The sequence below is a fragment of the Sander vitreus genome, chromosome 8 (assembly GCF_031162955.1).
Source record: "Sander vitreus isolate 19-12246 chromosome 8, sanVit1, whole genome shotgun sequence".
NCBI lineage: Eukaryota > Metazoa > Chordata > Actinopteri > Perciformes > Percidae > Sander > Sander vitreus.
This window is the reverse complement of record NC_135862.1, coordinates 15,888,994-15,910,527: the sequence shown is the minus strand read 5'-3', so window position 1 is coordinate 15,910,527 and position 21,534 is coordinate 15,888,994. Positions and strand designations below refer to the sequence as shown.

The following is a 21,534-nucleotide window of genomic DNA, read 5'->3' as shown; positions in this document are numbered from 1 at the left end:
AGTTCAGCACTCATTAAATCAGAATCAGTGTTACTGAATGCCTTTATTGCTGAATGTTGGCAGAGACCTGGCCCCCACACCCCCTCCCCTCCCCCCCTTCTCACTACCAGCACCGCCAATCTGACAACCCAACACCAGCAATTATGAAGGAAGCCAGCTAAACCACATCCACCTTGGCTGTATTTTTTAAGATTCCAGTAGGCTTGTAAAACGTTTTGGTTTCTCTGCATACATTCCAGTATCACTGTGGCGGTTTCAGGGTGCCGCATCCCTGGTTAGTTATAACAACGTCCATTGTGAGACGAGCTGGCTGTGGGGGGCCTGAGACCTGCGACCACGGGCCAACGATGATGTGCTTAAGTAGAAACAACTTCGGAAGGATCGCCTGAGTAGTTTCATCATTTCCTCCTACACTGTCCTCCACTACACCATCTCCTCTCGCTCCTCATTACTGAGGCTCCTTAGGACCTCAAGGACATGTGGATCAGTTGAGTTAGCTTGTCTTAAAATCTAGTTATGAACACGATGCTGTAGATGCTACTGAAATATAAACATAATCAGTTAACTGCTTTGGTCTTTTAATTAACTCCTCTGTACCCACAAGTGCAGACATCACACTACTCATATAAACAGGGAAATGACAGCTCTGATCATTTTCTGCTTGGCAAAGTTGAAAACAAGTTCAACTCGGATCTTTATATCATCTGCTCCCAGTCTAATTGGGAAAAAAGGGATCCCAACCCTTGGCCTAAATGTCACATGCCACACAAGGACATATGCCTTATTTCAGTATACATATTATATACCTATACAGTATGTAATATAATACATGAGTATAACAGATGGTGGTATACCAAGATTTGTGATGGTTGGTATTTTAGACAAATCACAACAGGTAGGATTAAGTCTACTGATGTCCTCAGGGTATCAATACACTTGTTAAGATGTCATGAAAATAAATCAGAGAGAAATATTAAATGTGTTGTAAACAAACAGCTAATGATGCAAACCAAACAAAGACAATTATTATGCGAATACTTTATTATCAATGTGTGAATGGTGTTAGCTTTTTGTCTGGATATTAATAGTATATGAAAACTATACACCAAATCCAGGCTCATCCTAATTTTGCTGTATAATTTCTCAAGTTGGTATTGAAAGATTTTTTTATCTTTATATATATTTATATATATAATATATATAAGCCAAAGTGCATTTTCCATTTTTTCCTCTTGTCCATATACACATTGCACCATACATAAATAATTACATTGTAAAAATGACTCCGTATTTACAAGTATAATATATATTTCATATAATATATAAAACTTTATATTAAATCTAGGTAGATGATATTTGGGATAGTTTGTGGGGTCCGTCTGTGTTATCTGTGGTTGTTGAGGAGGATCTCCAGCCAGCAGGGGCAGGAGGTGATGAATTGTCTTGAGTAGCAGGGGCCCCAGCCCTTAGCAAAGCTGATGCGCACACTGTTGGGGTCATAGGGTCCGTCCAGGAGGTCAGCCTCTGTGGTGTGCCTCAGGAGGCACGAACGCTCATAGTCAAACACCTTGATGGAGTAGCCTGGCATCACCTTTCGCACCACCAGAGTTCTGCTGTTAGGCACGTCTAGGGTCGGGGAGTTGACAAATATGGGGTGCTCACTGCGGTTATACGCCCAAACGCCATCCGGCTCTTTGCTGAGGAGGATGCCGTAGCCGATTTTGCCTCGTGTGCGCTGAACAGTGCTGCTGCGGTGTTCCAGGTTGAGCTGGCCCAGGCAGAAGCCTGTGCCCTGAGGTAGATCATAAAAGATGCTGACGGAGTGCTCGTACACTGTGTAGAGGCGACCCACGCGTGTGCGGTGCTCCCAGTATGCCACGTTACACCAGTGGCGGCTCTGCTTAGGGGCATCAGGCGACATACTGGCATCTAGAAGAGGCAGAGGGACAGTCATTAAACAAAACATAAACAAACGCAAACAGGCCTAGAAAAAAGGAAGGCCAAAGTTTTACCGGATTAACTATCTCTTTTTATTGTTCAGAGCAGATGGCCACACAATAAATACTGAAGGAGGCACTGTATTGAAATCTAAGCCTTGTGTAAATACCGCTGGATGCCCACACGTACGCGCGCATGTGCGCGCGCGCACACACACACACACACACACACACACACACAAACACACAAACACACACACACACACACACACACACACACACACACACTATACATATCCTGGGGGTGGAGAGTGTAGTGAGGTCAGTCCAAAGACCTGCAGTTTCTTCCTCTGCCTCAAGAGGGCAATGTAATGATTAAACACTGACCACCCAGCACAGAGGCAGTCGCTGCTCCTCACACACATGCACTTTCAAAACAGATCATGTTTACTAAAATTAATTTAGGATTACACTCAGTGTTTCCACTGAAAATTGGCAAATAAGTCCCTGCAGTAGTGTGTTGGGGCTGGATAAAAGACATCTACTTTTTGAAAAGTCAGTGTGTAATAAACGCTGCTTAAGAGAAAAACACATTGTCATTTTTTACAGTGGAACAAAGTTGGCATCTCATTCCTAAACATCTCTGTCTAGTAAATCAGCTTGTTAATTCAGTTTTCATGGCTGCAGTCGGTGAACTCTTTCCAGTGACAGCCCTCAACACTCCAAACATGAGTTACTGCTCCCTAGGTGGACTTCTATCTTCACCATAGTGAACAGACACCCAGTACTCTGTCGACTACTTTCAGAGGCTGCTTCAGTCCACACTGCTCATAGCTGTCATACAGTTAAATTGCTCATAAAAGCTGTGGTATGAGGAGAGGGTCTGGTGAAAGAGGGAGAAAAAGCACTGAGAGTCCCATGATCTCAAATCCGTCTCTTCACCCTTTACTTCTCCAGAATGAGGGTGCCTTTTTCTCCTCTTTCCTCGTCTTCGTCACATTCCACAAGCGTGGGGGTGACGGGAGAGGGCCAGGCAGGGGGTCCCCCACCCCCTCCCTCCAGCTTTTCCCCCTGCTGTGGGCCCAGGGACGGCATTCAGCTCCCTGACAACTTAGCACAAGCCCGTGACCCGCTGACCCCCCAGCCTTCATGCTATCAGCTCCCATTAACTCACACACAGAGTGATGCCATTATTTTGCTTCAGAGAGTCTATTGGCACAGAGGATTTAAAGCCTGGGCCTGTGGCCTCATTCCTTTCAGTCTCTCTGCTCTCAGGGCTTAATGACCGCCCGCCCCATTAACAAACGCCTTTAAGGTGGAGCATCGCAGATCCACACAGCAACAAAATGCCTCGCTCACCACCCACCCAACTTAACCTTTCTGCTGAGTGACCCACACTAGTAAAGTTTATACAAAGATTAGCAAAAACGTTGACCAGACTTGCACAGACAAAACGCCTGCTGGTTCAAGGCTCTGTGTTGTGAAGGCTAAAGAGTGAGTGGGGATGTGTGGGGGTGGAGGGAAGCTGCAGACAGGCTCTCTGTGTGTTTCCGCACACACTGATGGCTGAAATGACCCCCTCTCTTCAGGGGCCCCAACATGCATGTGCCATTAGTGAATTCCACACTCCAGCTCCTCCACTCTGAGCTCAGCTTTTACTTCAGCACGGCTCGGCCACACAAAGAACTCAGCCTCAACTTGTTTATGGCCCTCTATTGTCTCAAATCAAATGGAGCCCACACATCAAGGTAAACTCACTTTGAAACTGTGCACACAAACACAAAAGACCAAATGGCTACCGTCTCCTCCTTTTTAGAAGGCAAGAATAAAGCAAAAGCAATTTGGTCAATAGTGTCTAGTTTTCACACGTAGCCTGGAACTAAGGTAGCCAGTAGGACTCCAAGGACCAGGAAGAGGAATGAGCAGGACAAAGGTTAGAAATGTATCAAATGTTAAGCCTGAGGGAAGACAATGAGCACACCATGAGCGAGGCCTTTTCCTGTCGCTCTGTTGTGTTGTGTTAAGCGTCTACGTGTGCCTGGTGCGCACATGTGTCTGCTTGGATGAGGAAGAACTTCAGCCAGCGTGTTTGTGTTTTTGTCCTGAACGTGTGTGTTTTGGCTAGGTGGGGGTGCTGAGGTGAGGGCCCTGAGAGAAGTACTCATTAGGATCTCTTAAACAGAGCAGAGCTATCAACAATCTGCAGACTGTTTGGACAATATCACCACAGCAACTGTGGCCTCTAGTCCAGAGCTCAAACTGCCTTCTGCTCGTCTTTGAGATTTTGAAGAAAGCCTTGTTTCTTCAGCGATGTTTGCATGTGTCTGTAAATGTTTATTTACCTTTTCAAATTGATATAAGAGAGTATGAAGCCAGCTATAATTATTATTTAATGACCAGAAACTAATACAGATACAGGCCAGGCCAAGGCTCAGACCTAAAAGCCTAACCTAAAAGTCAGATATTAAGCGGTGAAGGGAGGGCGTGTGTCTTCCTCCCTTCTGACCACAGCAAAGACACCCAACTCTCTGTGACTCCATGTTGGGCTTTCAGAGGGTCTGCTCAGGGCGGAGCCATGGCGGGCTGGGAGCAATTACTGGTGCTCTGCATCCATTTAACCCTGCCACCTTTTAACAGCTCTGTGTACCCATTAGAATAGTAGCGTATGTTATTATTGTTATTTTATTCTCAAAAGCCTCTCCTCTTAGTGTCAGTCTCAGAGTCAAAGGACACAGCCACAGTATGGCCGCTGCACTTCCTGTTTCTGCTGCCTGGGTCAATGATCTGAACACTTGAAAGAGTTAATCAACTCTGAAGCCTTACATAACCAGACACAAAGTGCTGGTATAAAGTGGAGATACATGGATCTGTGGAAGCTGTTTGGTCTACAAAATGTTCCATGGCCAATAGGAAATACGTGGACTAGAACAACTAGCAGTGTTCTAGCAATATGATAAGTAAATGATGATAAGTCTCTGTTTGGCTTTCCCTTAAGCGTCAAGAAATAAGTAAACAGATTACGACACTCAAAATATAACAAGCCCACAGACACTTTTAGTGTATCAAAAGTAACCTTGGATGCCTCTGTATGCACGTACTACATGTCTTAGTACAGTCACATAGTAAACAGAGATTTAACAAACCATTTCCATAACAAGGTGTGAGCTCCATTGAAACGAATGTTTTATTTTTCTGTTTCCCTGTGGTTTGTCTGATTGGAAGAATCCGGAGTATCAAAATCAGGACATCAGGTCTGACAACAAACACAGACTTTTATCAGTTTGCTGAAAGATATTAACACAAATTGTTATTCTGCATGAAAAATGAGAGTGCATACAGATGATCAGCCGTGGAGGAAGAATTCAGATCCTTCACTTAAGTGAAAAATCATGCAATGGATGTAAGAATTATTGGCAAAATGTATTTAAAGTATAAAAAATCTTTACTAAAAAGTATTACTCATAATTCATAAAAATGCCCCCTGTGAGTGTTACACTATGATGTCAAAAAGCTGTCAAACTAAGTACAAAGTTGCATGAAATGGAAATACTCAAGTACAAGTACCTGAAAGTTGTACTTGAGCACAGTACTTGAATAAATGCACTTATTTACATTCCACCACTAATGATAATATAGACTACTGTGGTTGTCACAGGCCAAAGAAACGGCAAATACTGATCATGATTATAGCTATTAAATTGTTTTCCCTCTGTTATGAGAAGACCAAGATGTTGTTAACACAACCCTTAAATATGCCTGTTAAACACAACTTGCTCAAGCCTTTTCCGCAAGTTTACATATGCAAATCATCCTGCGAGGTTGAGTCTGGATAATTACTACTAAGTACACAAAATTGGGGGCTTGAAGGTTTCAATGGCAATCCTTGATGATCATCCAGTAATGCTTTTAAAGACAGCATGAAAGGAGGGGGAAAAAAGGGCAGAGGGAGAAGCAGAAAAGAGCTGCCCCGGGATAAACACAGCTCCGCAGCCTTGGAGTGAGATGAATGGGAGGCCGAGTGTCAGGGACAGGCAGACAAACAACAGCTTCCCCTCCGTGCTAACATCTCACCACCAAGCTCTGGGGCCACCTCCATTATACTTCATCTCTCCTAATCCAAAGCGGGGAGCAGAGATGAACTCATTCCTGCAAAACTTTGCTGAAGAGGAACAAAAAAATAAAAACACTGTTGCGAGTCCCTTTAAGCAGTGCAGTCAAGGGGAGGAGAGCAGCCAGGAGAGGAGGGAGAAAGCAGCAGTCTCTCATCCTGTGCCAAGGATTAGATTCCCCTCCAGCTATTAGACTCTACCAATGAACTGATAGGCTGGGGGGCTGGTGGAGGGGGGGCATAACGACTGTGTGTGCCTGTGTGTGTGTGTGTGTGTGTGTGTGTGTGTGTGTGTGTGTGTGTGTGTGTGTGTACATTGTGGTTGTGTGTGTGAAAATTTTGAACAAATTATTTTCTTTGTGCATTCCTGTGCAACCCCCCTACTATAATTTGTTCAATTTAACTTTTTTTTACAACTAAAACAACAAAGTGGAACTTAAGCAAAAGCCTCCCCCTCTGTTCAGAGTGTGGTAAGGCTTTAATTCTGTAGACAATGGTTCCTGCAGGCCAACTATAACCCCTGAGCAGGCCACATTTAGGCTGGCGTCAGGGCTATCACTGCCATCAAAGTCGGCTTTATCAGACAGACACGCTAACTGGAGCTGCTCTTCTATGTCTATAGATTTTTCTCCCCGAGGTCTGGCCTTTCTCTGAAGAGCGAGAGAGATAGAGAGAGCAAGAGATAGAGAGAGAAAGATATCAAGAGAGCAAGAGAGAGAGAGAGAGAGGGAGAGAGAGAGAGAGAGAGAGAGAGAGAGAGAGAGAGAGAGAGAGAGAGATGTGGGAAACACTGTGGGAGCGGGAGAAACTGAATCCAGTCACCAAGCCTGGCTTGTCACAATGGGAATGCTTTACATTGTCATCCATTTCCTCTCCACTTTCCCTCCGTTTCTGTTTCGGGATGACCCCATGAGGGAGGAAAAGTGCTGTACCCTTGATAGCAGATAACTAACAAAATCCATAAATTAAATCAATAAACAACAGAGGGTGTAAAAAGCACAGGAAACTAAGGAGGCAAATATGGAGGAGCCGTCTGGGCGCGTGAGTAAGAGACCACTGGTTTGAGGGAGAAGACCTTTTTTTTCTTTTTAGGGGAAGAGAATGTGCTGCTCATTTCCTCAAAGTTTTCTCCAAAGCTCTGCAATGTGTCAGAGACACAGAGCACAAGTGATGGTGGTGATGCAAGTGAGGCATAGGAGAGTCATTCAGGGCATGTAAAAGCTCTGTAAAAACTGTGGGGAATGTTTGTAAATGTCATATCTACAGGCGGCGTTAAAGGCCAGCAAAGTCTAAGAGAGCACAGAAAGCAAAACACTCAGCGAACATCCTGCTGGGTGGCTGTGCCCTTTCACCTCCTCATACAACCTATCTGTTTGTGTGTGTGTGTGTGTGTGTGTGTGTGTGTGTGTGTGTGTGTGTGTGTGTGTGTGTGTGTGTGTGTCATTGTGTTTGTTTGCGTGTGTGAGGGAGGTTCTAGCCAAGAAGGCTGGAGTGTTTGAGTAGAGGAGACCATGCACATTCCTGAACTCCCCCCTCCTCCCCTCGCTGTGCCTCCTAACTTCCTACTCTGGTCAGGACTGTAGGGGGTGGAGGTGCAGCCAGAAGGTTGCTTTCATTTTCCTTTAAGAGTCTCGTTGGTTAAAAAATTCTCACCAAATCACACATCACGTGAGAGAGAAAGTGTTGGCGCATGGTGGTTTAATTTTCCAAAAAAACACCATATTTTTGTTGTACTGCACATTGCTGCAGCTCCTCTTTTCACCTTGTGTGTTGAGCTCTCTGTTTTAGCTACAGAGTGAGGCATCGCACTTCTGTTCCATCTTTGTTGGGAGTCGCACATGCGCAGTACTTAGGTAAGCACTGCTAGCTAATCAGAAGCAGAGTATGAGGGTGTGCCGTGCTAGCAGCTAGGCGAGCATTATAACGTGTGTTACAAAGTGACGCACGTTCATCACGGAAGTAAAAGCTGGACTACAATAGAGCAGTTTGGAGCAGTTTGTGAACAGTGTTTTCTGTTGGAGATGGTAAGTGCCTTTGGGGTGGACTTTGGTCTTTTTCACTTTGTAAACTTATAACGTGCATAAAAAGATATATAACACAATAAAGGAAAGGGAAAAGGCCAAACAGCATAATATGAGTACTCAAACACTTTTCTTCAGAGTCAAATAGCAAGACTTTAGCTGGCCTATATACTCAAGCTATGTTAAAAGCTTAGTTTCAAATGAACAATAACAAGGAACTCTATTATTACGAGTTATATTAATCTGACTAATTTAAGGTGAAAGGTAGGTATTTGGTTTCCACTAGGCTGGGAGGTGAACCAGCTATGATGGACAGAGTGGCCGTTCAAACAATGGTTTCCTATTGATCGGCCCAGTGGATCAGAGTCTGTGAGGAGAATGTGTTCTGTCAGGATAATGTGGCACCAGAGTTTCTGTTTCAATCACAACACTTGCTGTAATCCACACTGCTCCACCGCGGGCATCCAGACACCAGCTCCCCAAACAAAGACAACTGTTTCCCCCATCTCTGACAAGTCAGCCCGTTCACAACAAGCAAGACATTCATTAAAAATGCAGGAGTGAACATTTCCAATAATTCACAAAGTCCTTCCCTGTCAACATCTGCAAAAAATCTTGAAGCTAAAGGGAATGGCAGGATTTCATTAAGTAAATTATGTGCTGGCAGTCACAGAGAGGGGAAGAGGGGGAAGCTACAGCCAGACCTCTAATCTAAACCGTACCCTGAAATGCGACAGCCTGACTGCACGTACTGAGCCACACAGCCAAGACTTCAGAAATGCACACAAATAAAAGATAAGTAAAACACACATTACAAAAGTAAATACAATTTTCCCGGGGGAATATTATCAATGAGAATGTTCACAAAAGCATGTTTATGACTTATGTCTTACTCTGTAATAACTACTACTTGCAAAAACTTTATCCCAATGTACAGTTTACAGAGTACAATTTGCCCTGTCATGTTGCGCTTTGTGTAGAACCTGAGGACATAAACACTTGTACATGCCCAGGAAACAAATAGCATGGTCTGAACAGGCTAAGCCACGTAAACACTAACTTATCAGGGGTGTTTGCTGGACTATCACTCAAAATAAAGGTTTTTTGCTCAGATTTAAAAGGCTTCATCTTTCGGGAACAAGATCAAAGGCTCTGAATGATGTCTATCATACATGGCCCCATGTTAGGACAAGGGAGTGGAATGAAGATATAGCTCCAGTAGATCAAGTTCAAGATAAGGAAAGACGGAAAAAAAAAAGATTCAAGATTCTTTCTCTCAGTTTACACATGTACAACAGAGAGAAAATTAACCAGGCACTGATACAGTGGGAGTGTACTGCTCAACACATCAACAATAAGCTCCTATCCTTTTCCTCTGGCTGTAAAAGGTTTGTGTAGAGATGTCGAAATGACATGGCCCCCTACAGTTAATCCACACACAGCATTCTGGAGACTCAAAGAATGCGCTGGCTATTCTGAGTTTTAAAAATACAGACAGCCATAGGTCCAGGCACAACTGTCAATGCTCCTCTGGGGAGGAAGGGGAAAAAAAATCTTAAATCTATTTTCGCCAGCAATCAGACCACAGGCCTTAATCATAGCTGACCAAGGCCAGTGTCTGGATTTATAATTGTGAGTAAAATGATCAGAAAATAAAAACAGCATCCACAACTGGCAACTCCTTCCTTACTGCTTGCCAGGCGTTGCAAGGCTAGCACATTTACAGTGGCCAGCTCAAATGGAGTATTGTTCCCCCTCTCAGCCTTGAGAGGAGGCACACATAAACACTAAACTAACAGTTGGACATTCCATACATTTTTAATGGCATTGCACGCTCTTTATTTGTTGCTGTAACCCTTTGCCCTGAGCTGAATGAATGGAGCTATTGGTGGAGGTTGGTGCTGTGCTGTGGTGTGAAGGAAGAGAAGATGGTAACAGCAGCCTTCCCTGAGCACACGACAAGATTAGCTCACTCTCTTTGTTTGCTAAGGTAGAATATGGGGCAGGAATTATAGCCTGAGCACACCTCCTGTTATTTCTACAGAGTGTAATTTCTCTCTGTGTGGTAAGCCCTAAAATGAAACATAGTCCACCTTATCCTGAGCACAGTACAGTCTGTAAATTCAAATGACAAGCGCACCACTGTGAGCTTAGACTCATAGTCATGTATGAGGCTATAGATTTATCTTTATCTGTGAGCCCTTCAGAAGTTCGTCAAACACCCAGCAGCACTGGCACCACTCTGGCTTGCCAAGCAGAGACAGATAAATACTAAGCTCAGCAGGCTAGTTTCTGTTGACATGTAAGGGGTTTCAGGCCTCTCCAAGGACTGCTTTAGATTAGCATGGCTTTCACTCTGCACGTAGAGGTCACATTACCTCACCATGTCTAGGACCTGTGTTGCCAGTTCTGACTAAAAATCAACTCTTAGATCAAATTTAGTGTAGAAAGAGATCTCAACATAATGACAACTACACTCAATTTAAGATGATAAAAAAGTGCTTACTCACACAAACTCACATTTCCGCTGCTTGACACAGCAGGCCCACACTAAGGAGATTTTTCTACTATGAACCTATGGCAAGGCTTATTGGAAATGCTGTTAATCTTGACTTGGCTTACATCTTAAAGTCTTTACAAAACTCAAAAAAGATGGTAACAAAAAGTAAAAGATCCTTATTTCATGGCCAGAAGACGCAAGCTGACAAATGGGAAACAAACTACACTGCAACCACACAAACACGCAATACCCCTTCCATACACAGCAACAAACATATATTAGTGAGCCAATAGGTCATGTAGACCGCGGAGAACTCTAGTGAGGATCCTCAATGTCATAACCCCTGAGAGAACAAGTTCAAAATGGATTTCTGACACCACAGTCTAACAATGCTGAGAAAGGGAAAATGAAAAATGGCCTTATTGCTCTTATCAATGGCTCTTTTTCTGTGTATGTGTGTTACGTAAGGGGAAACGGAAGCCAGCCTCCCAGGACAGGAACGGATACTTGAGACTGTGGGTACAGGCCCTTCACCACTACAGAGAGAATAGAGCACAAGACCCTTCAGGATGTATAGCTTCAACCCTTCGCCCCCCGCTTAAAATGGACTCAGAAAACTGGACATGACAAATGGTTGAGGAGAGCTCTCTCATTTCCCCCGAGATGCTGGCCTTCTCTTCAACATTCCTCAGTCTCCCCCCGCTGTCAAAGGGGCAATTCACCACCCTGCACTGCTACAAAACCCAGGCAGCTTTTTAAAACAGGATGTTTGTCTGAGGCCTCCTTCCCCTCAAATAAACAATCCGCAAAACCTGATTTCGGGAGGCAGGGTGGAAGCACTCGAGTCACATTATTTCCACATCCCGTATCCTGGAGCATTGGGGTTCCTGAGGGAGTGTGGGCGGCCAGGCGCTGGGAAGGCTCAGGACTGCGGTGGAAACCTGAGGCCATGTGCCAAGGTGCAGGGGGAGATGAGCCCGTGCTGCATCACTCTGGGTTCTGTGGGACGGAGCAGGAGGATCATGCCTCGAGGTGGGAGGGGTACATCGCTTATATGTTGATGCAGTTGTCACTCCATCAGACCATACCTCTGTCTGCTACAAGACAGCTAGATGTCTCACGGCAGGAAAGAAATGCTGTATATACTCAACACACTACATTTGAAAGCAATTCTCAAAAGATAGAGGAGCAGGACCACAATTATTAGCATTCAATTGAATATGACGGTTCTAGAGCTATACATTCTGCGGCTGTGGATTTGGGTGTGCTGTAAATGTGCCACCTATATTGTGTCACCCAGCATCAGTTAAACTCAGGAGAGAAAAAAACAAAGCCATCCATTAAATACCAAGGCCACTGCAATAAACTGAATAGATGATCTAATGCGGAAAAACATAACCAGACAGTTCAGGGGAAATTAGAGGTGCAATCTATCTATTTTAGATGTGTACAGTAGATATGCTATTTAATTGGTTCATCGCAGAAGAGGAATTACATGCCTTCAGAGTCAGATCAAGAAGTACGGGTACAGTCTAATCTACTTTAATCAAGAGAAGCATCACATGCCTTGATTAGACTGTCTAATTATTCCGTGCATTTCCACTGTCTCTGACACAGACAGAAGGAATGGTTTGATGTTTAGTGCTGGCCTCTTCCTGACATAGACGGACGGGCGGGCTGTGATTAGTATTGACTGCACAATTTAATTTGCTTTGCTCTTGCGTGTGAATGTATGTCAGTATGCATCTGGACTTGTATGAGGACCCTGAGGAAGAAACATAGACTTAAAAATGTATAAACAAAAGCTTTACAGATGCTTTTTTTCCCCAGCACTGCAGCATTGTACATTGCAATTTCCCTGAGCAATCTATTACGTGACTCACATGAAGCCCTTCCCATCTATCTCTACTAACTGCCTTGTTCTGCCTGGAAGAATCAGTCAATACCAAAGTGGACCTGACACTGTCTGTCTGCAGACGAGACATCTAGAGAGACAGCGCTGGCCTTTCCTCCAGAGACAGGCGGAAAGACGGAGGAGAGCACTGTATGATTACTGTGTGGGAACCGTGAATACCTGCTGATGCCCTCTTGCCTTCAGCAAGCGCTACAGCACTCTGTGTAATCCACATCTAACAACTTTCATTCTTTCCGCTCATCCAGTCCAACTTTCCTGCACTCTCAGGAAGTTGAAGAAAAAAAGAGGGCAATATAAAAAGGACAATGACTCAGGTCACTCTGCATGTCTTCTGGTCACCTGACCCTGAAATCTGAGGGAGCCCCTCCATTCACATAAGTGATCTCAACTCACACCAACATGAGCGTGTACACTCAGTGTTATTCCACTGCGTTGACTGAGGACACAACCTCTAATGACTGAAGAATGTAGGCAGACTGGAGCCATGCTTTCACAAACCTAAACCAGTCGCAACTGGAAGGCCTGCGTCATTTACTGTACATAAACATTGTTAATATGGTAATCACTACACACAGTGACACTTATTGCTCGTAAAAAGATCTTCAACAACTGAAATTCTTAAGTAGCAACGCAGAGACATCTTGGCATGGCTCCTCACACTGAGAGCAGCATTATAATGAAGAAATGACAAACATAAAGAGCCCCCAATGTCAGAGACAATGTCACTGACATAATAAAGTCAATGTGTAGGGGGAAAACACCCCCTCAGACAGTCATACAGGAAGCAATGAGACCTGCTTCAAAGGGCTTTACTCTGATGTCCACACGATGAGGCCCAGGCAGTGAGGAAACAGGTGTGCAGGCAGACTACGAGGGTAACACCAGCAAAGGCACATTCCCTCACACACACAGTACTAAGGTATACTGTGTATGCAAGCTTGGCCCGTTCATGACGTAAACTGATATCACAGAGTGCCTGGTTGGGCTGTCTCTTTCCCACACAGCCACGTTTAAATAAAACACTGTGAATGGTCTGAAATGTCTATGCACAGTAACTAAAGGTATGAGTTTAACATTTAGAGAGTAATATAATAATGTGCACATAGTGAAGCTTTTTAAGAATGCATGAGTAAGAACATTTTAGCATGTTAAACAACTGCCACAATCAGCCAGAGGGATGATAGAAATGTATCTGCACTTGAATGATACTGTAACATTAACTTAACAACATAGAGTGTATTGCTTTAAAGACATATCTCATATTAACATGGAACTATATAATCTAAAGCAGAAGGAGAACTACTACTACTATAAATTCCACTGTATATATTTAGAACTTCGGTTGATGTGGAAGAACGAGCTTATCTGCCAAACTAACTAGTTCCGATCTTTTTCTCTGCCATTGTGTGACGCAGAAGAATGCTCAGTGGGTATTTATGTAGCCCTGGGCTATAAACTGTAGTTGATTATTTGACTACACGCCACCCATTCACCAAGTGCCCCCTAGACTTGCTTTTAAAGAGGTTTACCTGTTCCTGCAAAAGGGGTGGAATCTGGATACCATAGAACTCAGGTTACACACTCTCTATCTGAACTGCAGGGCGATTCACAGAGAAAGTCATCTCCAGGTCAGCAACATGTTTAACACAGGATAACATGACAATATGCAGTACATGCCTGTGTATTAAAGCAGAACTAAGTAGGCTTCATAAGGAGGCCTTTAGGCTTTCGGTCTTATGATGGAATATGCGTGGCCAGTACGTGATGGAAGATCTGTTTCACTGACAAGATGCTAATGGTTTGTTTCACTCAACATGGACACTCTTTTTTTTAATCTAAAACCAAAGAACCATCATACCGCCAAATGCAACTGAGAGATCAGAGACAAACTTGCAACACAAATTAGCTCACGGCATGGAAAACTACCACCCTGTGGAGCGCTGGTCATTCTCCTTCCCAAGTCCAAGTTGCCGAGTGTGTCACAGCCAATGCAGAGTGATCTGGCCCGGGATGTACAAGCAGCAACACAGTTGGAAGAAACCAAAGCCAAGCATGTCGAGATCCTCCCTCCTCACCACAGTCTCTGAGGAATTGTGGTGCGCGCACTGACAAGCTCCTCATTTTGTTGACTCAGGGAGTGTCGCCAGGCCATGCTGAGGTGGTGACAGCATGTGTACTGGGGTGGAGGGGCCCTTGCTGACTGAATACTTCACTGCCAGGTAGCCATGTCAGCTGCTCAGTGTCCAGGCCTCTGAGCCATGACAGACCCTTTAACAGGAAAAGCTGTTCCCGTCAAGCCCCAAAATGAGGGCTCTGACTCCCCGTCCACATGATACTGTGCATGCTGGCTGTGGCCCTAGTATGAGGGGGAAGGCATGCTTACTCTATGCCACGAGAAAGGAGTGTTTCATTTCAAATCAGAGGACAGGACTGTTTCTACTCGCTTCCTTTGGTGTGGCCCCATTCACAGGAGCAACTCCATTTCCCTGAACCCACCCCTCCCTGCAGCCCACTTACAGCCAGGCTTGATAGAGTTGTACGTGTGAGTGTCTGTGCACATGCATGTGCACAACTATGTGTGCTTGTGTGTGTTTCTGAGCGAGCTTGGATCTTATTACAGTTTGATCCCACTCAAATATTTCTGAAAGAAAAACAGAGGAGGGGAGGCCGGCTCTGTGGCCAACGCACACGCCCCACTGAACCTCTGCACCGCTCACAATGAAACCTTTATCTTTAAAACTCTGACTGTTCGTAATGTCCTTAATAAGAAGAATTAAAGTGCAACATCAAAATGAAATTACTTTCATAATTTTGCATATTCATCCAGATACACTCAAAAGCTCTGGGGCACTGAACTGTTGTTAAAGTACACTCTGACAGAATTATACCTCCCTTTTCTTTTTTTCCAAGCTAGTCTATTTTACCATTTCAAAGCCAGAAAAACAGGACAATGCAGCACTAAATCAGAGTCATGAAAGCTCTGTGATTTATTACCATGATAATATGGTGATTCATAGATTGTACTTTTATCATATATGAGACATGCAAACACATTAGCATGGACGACACATACTGTATCTCTTATTTACAAACTAACATCTGTCTTATGTGCTTCATTACTCCAACTATCAACTTTAATCATACTTCAGGGAAAAAGTAAAACCCCTAATCCATGTAATAATGATCTCTGCCAAATGGAGGATTTCATCATCAAGAATCGGTTTTAATTAAACAGAGTACTAAATACTGCATCATATTTTCACATGAAATGGACGCTCTTTTTGAAGTTATGTTTCTGTAGAAATACATTTACTCTTTATTCAAGCTAGGTAATGACGCTATACGACGCCCTACTTCAAAAAGCTGCTCACACGTTTCCAAAATCAAGTCAAAAAAATAATTAAAGTGGATATTTAGTATGTGATACGTGTCATAAAAAATAAATAAATGATTAGAACCTTACTCACTTACTGTATGTCCAACCACACTTTTGCTGCAGACAGCATTTGACCACCCAAAGCGATACAGTATGTCTACTGTGCCAACCAAAAAATAAATGCCCCCTACTCTTACTAAATGTACATCACAACAGAAAAACACATTGGCTTGTTTGACAAATTACTGTAGTAATTACAAAGCGGCTCCTCTTGGATGATAAAGTTCTGGATCATTCATTTCTAAAATCAGTATAAGACATCTCGGATATAAACTCCTCATTTAGAAACTGGTGACAGCTGGAGAAACACACCCACCTGAGAATTCACCTGGTGTGATATTTGGTGAGCTGGCTGCCTCAGTTTCAGTGTAAGACAATGTGGAGTCTGACAGATCTGTGGGGAATAAAACAGAAATTATTCATCTGCAGCAAGTCTGAACGCTCACTAATCACCCCCACAGGAGACTCAATGGCTACTTCTGTGTATCTCTTCATTTAGACGAGAACATGTTTATTTTTCGCATCAAATTCAAAACAATTAACACCATGTTGGGCTTCATCCCATAGTGGATAACCTGGCAACTTCACTAACAGGCTTTACCTGATGACATCCCCCCAAGTGCTGCCAGAAACCTCAGCTGTACTCAGACTTGCAGCCCCAGCTAGCAGCCAGGCTCCAAAGTCCCAGCAGCCCACAGTACATACTACCCACACCATACTACCCACACTGACTCTGGCTGGCATGCTGACATCATACCACATGCTGACCTAGGTCTCATTTCAAAGCTTTCATGCAGTTAGCAAGTTACTGCGCCTAATTAGAGCCAGAAAAATGTCCCAAATCAATTAATTCCTTTTTCTTCCTGTAAAATCAGAGCCTAAACAAAAGACTGGCTGTGCCCTTTGCAATTTGCAGGCTCATAATATCTGTAATTATGAATGAAAAAGATAATAAATCAAGTAATTACACTTTTACAACTACCTGGTTACAAGTCATAACACAGATGACCAATATTAATAGCAGAATTCAGATGAAACAATAAGTAAGGATGGAATAGAAAGCTTCAGGTGCCACAGAGCTCATCTGTGTCACTTACCCAGTGGCTTGTGTTCTTCATTAGGGGAAAGCCTTGAATAAGGAGGTGGGGGGGACTCTGTAACACAAAACAGTCATGTCAATAACCTAATAAAGGGAATACATGCTATTTAAAAGAAAGAAAGGTAAAACTACTCTTCATTCACGAAACACAGGAAAGTCATATTTGTGCAATTCAAACTTGAATCAACTATTTGGGGGTCTAACTGAGATGCATTAAGCACTGTTTGGAAACACTGACTCATACTGAGAGACAATAATTGTGTGTTAACAAGTTAAAAGCCTCTGGTGTAAAGCGGCTGACAAAGCTGGTGGGTGAAATAACTGTAAACACATTGTAACACATGTACACGCTTCTTTGCACATATAGATCCCAATCTATTCAATGTTTCATATTACAGTAATTCAATCATATTTTGTGTGAAATTCTATCATGAGTCTTTAATAAAAGCAAAAAGAAACATGGCAACACAACAAACTTCAAGCCATCATAAAGGCTTGAACAAAAAACTAAACTATTGAAACATGTCGACTTCCACTTGAAAGTACACACCAGACTACATCTCAACTCTCACAGCTTTGTGTCTGCAGAATCAAATCATTTTGTTCAAAAGCTCATTCAAAAGCTAATAACAAAGCCAACAGCACACTATTTGTTTCTATTATTTACACACATATTATTTAACTGAAGCAGTGGTTACAGCAACCAGAGACTAACCATAACTGTTTGTTAGTAGTTGAATAAATCAGAGTAAATCTTTGCTTTTTAACTTCATTGTGTTCAGAGACCTTGATTTTATCCAATAGAAAGAAGAGAAATTAAGAGAATAACTTGCACAAGAAGGACAAGCACAAAGGAAAGAAAACTTTGTGCACACACTGTGACCTCGCCTACAGGGAAAAAGGGGAAGGAGAAAAGCATAATAGCAGCGGGTCCTTTAAGAGTGGCGGCAGTAATTGCTGGGATCTGAACTCAGTCACTCAGATACACAGCTAGTCAGTCTGGCGCCAGTAGTATGCAAACTGTATATTATCACCACTCCTTCACCTAAATAGCATGAGGGGACCTCCTTAGGACAAAAGGGCTTTTAAAGCGCAACTTGAAACTGATCTCATTCTAAAAGTATAATGCCTGGCAAAATAAAAGGGAAAAGTTTTAAGTCACTTCAATCCAAGCCATCTGCCAAACATTAGTACTGTTTTATTCTTTAAAATCTCTTACATAAAACAGAGACAAGTAGTTTATTTTCAAATAGTTCTAAAATCAGACTCAAGTAGATGGAACTGCAGTTGACAAACGCTAACTAGATGTTTTTATGCATCTTTTTTTGTTGCGTTTTTACAATGGATTAAATAGTTTTTCAATTAAAGTGTCTTTAATGTGTTGAATGTTGTCTCATACATTTCCAAATTTCTTATTTCCCCACTTGCAAACAATGAAAAAAACAGTGATTAAGGTCTTGATTCGAAGTCCCCCCCCCCTTCTTGAATAGCATGAAAGAAATACCAGCTCTATCGGGCCACGCATGAGCGCATGTGAGCTATGTCTACTACGAGCCTTAGTCCCAATATGGGGTATGTGCCCCTCTCCCTCTCGGGAGTCAGTGGGGTCGAGTGGCCCAGCGTTTTAGGTTTGCCAAATCACAGGTTTGCCCCATGCCAAAAATGAATGTTTAATATAGGTCAGGGAGGTTCTGCCATAGATAGCTCATTGATTGTGAAAACAAAGCTTAATCTTCCACCACAACAACTAAACTGACCTATGGCACCAGGTCCAAACCTCTGAGGGAGTCTATACAATCGTACACTGTCATACACTTGATCGGACTACCTGGCAATAACCCTGCAAGGAACAAGGTAGGAACACTGAAGGCACTGACCTATTCAGACACACTAAATATGTCATGTACTTTATGTTATTATGGAATTCATTCAGACTTAGAAGAGTAATAAGGACAACAGCAGTCCAAAAAAACATTCTCCATCGAAAGGCCTAGATGTCACAGGCTAGTGTGAGCGATGTTCTGTTGTAGCACCAAACTGTTAAAAAAGAACTTACAAGGGAACTAAAATGTTTAAAAGTAACACATATTTTAAACTGATTCAATATTTTGCATGCATGTTGGTATTTTTATTGAATATACCATCAGAATAACATCAAACTGGCAACAAAAGTAGACTGTCTCACATTTGTTTTGTCAAATCTACTTTAGATCTAAAGGATTTTATTATTGTTCACCTTGCCATATGGATGACTTTAGTAATCATTAACTATTTAATCAAATGGCCATCCTTTCTCTATCTTCAAGTATAAAGTAAGCCAAACAATACCAGACAAATAAAACATGATGCTAGGGAAAGATTTTCTGAGCATATTAAAAGGCCCTTGACAGTTTTACAATATTTAAAAGTGAATTTCTGCCATGTGTGTGTGTATCAATATGACCTTTTCACTTCTCTATATAATAATTTGGCAAATGGACAAAATAGGCCTAATTGTTAAGATATGCAGGATTTACTTGTATGTTTATAGAACACAGGCATATTCAGAAGTAAATATGGTATTTTACATGACTGTGGTTCAAGACAAAGTCAAGAGAAAACCTAGGCTGGAAAAACAAACAGTATAGACCCAGATACCTTATGGTTATCTGTGAATGGACTACCTGGTGACTTTGCACCCCAAAAGCAGCATTTTATAGGCCTGTAAGGTGCTACATACATACAGTTCTGGCAGATGCGCTTACCTGGCCCACAGAGCCGACTGTAGTGATAGGGGTTGCAGCATACTATTGGACTGTCCAGGGCCTCAAAGCTCTTACACTCACAGAGCGGTTTGAGCTGGGCAGGGTGCTGGAGGTCGGACCAGCGGTACAGTTTACACACAAGCAGCTGTGGGGACGCCACATTGCTGCCCAACCTCAGCTCTGTCCGGGAAATCATAACACAGTCGCTTGGCATTGCTCCTCTGGACTCCACTGCCTCTAGTAAGGTATCCAGCGCCCTTTCCTTTAGCCTTTTTAAAAGTGAGTATGTGGCTGATTTCAGTTCTTGCTCCAACAACGTGCGTGGCATCGCCTCCTGCGCCTCGGGAGAGCCGCTATCCCGTGGTCCATGGTTCCTCAACACGAAGTGACACGAGCCTGGATCCCTGGTACCCCGAGCCGTCTCTGGACCCCTAAGCTCGCAGTGGTCCCGGTCTTTAAATAAGCAGCACGTTACCGTCCTGCATTCTCTGTCCTGTATGGAGCGAGGGCTCCCCTGCTCCTGCACGCACACCGCACCCCCATTTTGGTCCGACGTGACCCCCAAGCCGCTGCTCTCCACGGGGCTGCGGGTGCACACACCCCCTATGTCCCCTACAAGAGACCCGCTAGGGGTCATCGGTCTGAGCTCCCTTTTGGGAATCTTCTCTGGGTTGTTTCCGAACAGATCGTCCCCACAGCCCTCACAAGTTTTGCCATTTCCATCTTCCCCTTCTGTATCTGGGATCAAACGGCTTCTCCAGAGTCGCCGCACAAGACCTGAGCGTTTCGTCCTGAACATACGACAACTTGACAATCGATATGAGGGTTTTATTCTTGTACGGATATCCGAATATTACAGATACTTCTCCGGTCGTTGCAAAACATTAATGTCTGTGAAATGCCGTGCAACGCATGCACAGCCAACTGACGAGCATTGGTGGTAAAATCGCAACATGAGAGTGAAGGCTATTTTGTTGCATTTACAACAAAATCGCGCAATAAATGCACTGCAGCATTCCGATCAAAATGCATTCATTTAGCCGAATATACCTACTGTAAATAACCAAGCGGGTGAAAATGTGACTTATTATCCAGGATCGCTGCGGAAGTGCCTGTTTATATGTTTGTTACGAGCGAATAAAAAAAGTAGAATACATAATAACATAACATAATATAGCCTACTCTATTTGGATAGAAACATAATCCAAAGCCAGTAGCCTTCAACCCAAGACGGCAACTCGCAGCCTGAAACAGTTTCGGACTTTTAACAAGCTCAAATCTACTTTTTACACCGGTATGTAGAGCATGAGGTACTTCGAGGCGATTAAATCCCAAGAAAATACACTAGAAATCAGGATCCTTGTCGTCTTCTTCTTGAAATGTCAGTGCACTTCTTATCTACTTTATTTTTTTATTTTTTTTACAATCCCAACAAAATATCCTTGCGAATTGAAATGACACGATGAGAGGATCAATCCGGGGCTGAATCGTGCTCCTGCTTCTCTACTCAGATCTAAACCAAACTGCAGCCCGGATCCCTTTCTTTCTCAGTTTCTCTCTCTCTCTCTCTCTCTCTCTCTCTCTCTCTCTCTCTCTCTCACACACACACACACACACACACACACACACACACACACACACACACACACACACACACACACACGGGGCCCCCGAGGAGAGCGGTGGAGCCATTGGCTGACTACCATCATGTGCTAGTCTAGACACTTTGGCGGCTGTGAGCTGCACTGATTGTTGCGCAAACAGTTTCAAGTTT

The 21,534-nt window shown here is 43.3% G+C and overlaps 1 protein-coding gene across 2 annotated transcripts; it reads right to left on the bottom strand.

The window, feature by feature from the left end:
* Window positions 1-1,023: 1,023 nt before the first annotated feature.
* Window positions 1,024-21,302, bottom strand: smad6b (SMAD family member 6b). 2 transcript variants are annotated; one of them, XM_078257067.1, is made up of 4 exons: window positions 19,761-21,302; window positions 17,015-17,071; window positions 16,234-16,311; window positions 1,024-1,929 (listed from the first exon to the last, which is right to left on the bottom strand). In XM_078257067.1, the coding sequence occupies exons 1-4, from the start codon at window positions 20,557-20,559 to the stop codon at window positions 1,385-1,387; spliced, it is 1,479 nt and encodes a 492-aa protein (XP_078113193.1). In that variant the 5' UTR covers window positions 20,560-21,302; the 3' UTR covers window positions 1,024-1,384. The 2 variants fall into 2 exon arrangements, with proteins under 2 accessions (XP_078113193.1, XP_078113194.1); XM_078257068.1 differs by having other exon boundaries at window positions 16,246-16,311.
* Between the last annotated feature and the right edge of the window lie 232 nt (window positions 21,303-21,534).

What these genes read in the sequence shown, in the direction of transcription:
- smad6b (XM_078257067.1), bottom strand. Translation starts at nt 20,559, where the DNA reads ATGTTCAGGACGAAACGCTCAGGTCTTGTGCGGCGACTCTGGAGAAGC. An exon ending in CAGTCGGCTCTGTGGGCCAG is followed by an intron (nt 17,072 to 19,760) that starts GTAAGCGCATCT and finishes TTTGTGTTACAG; the next exon opens with AGTCCCCCCCACCTCCTTAT. An exon ending in CACACCAGGTGAATTCTCAG is followed by an intron (nt 1,930 to 16,233) that starts GTGGGTGTGTTT and finishes TGCCTCTTCTAG; the next exon opens with ATGCCAGTATGTCGCCTGAT.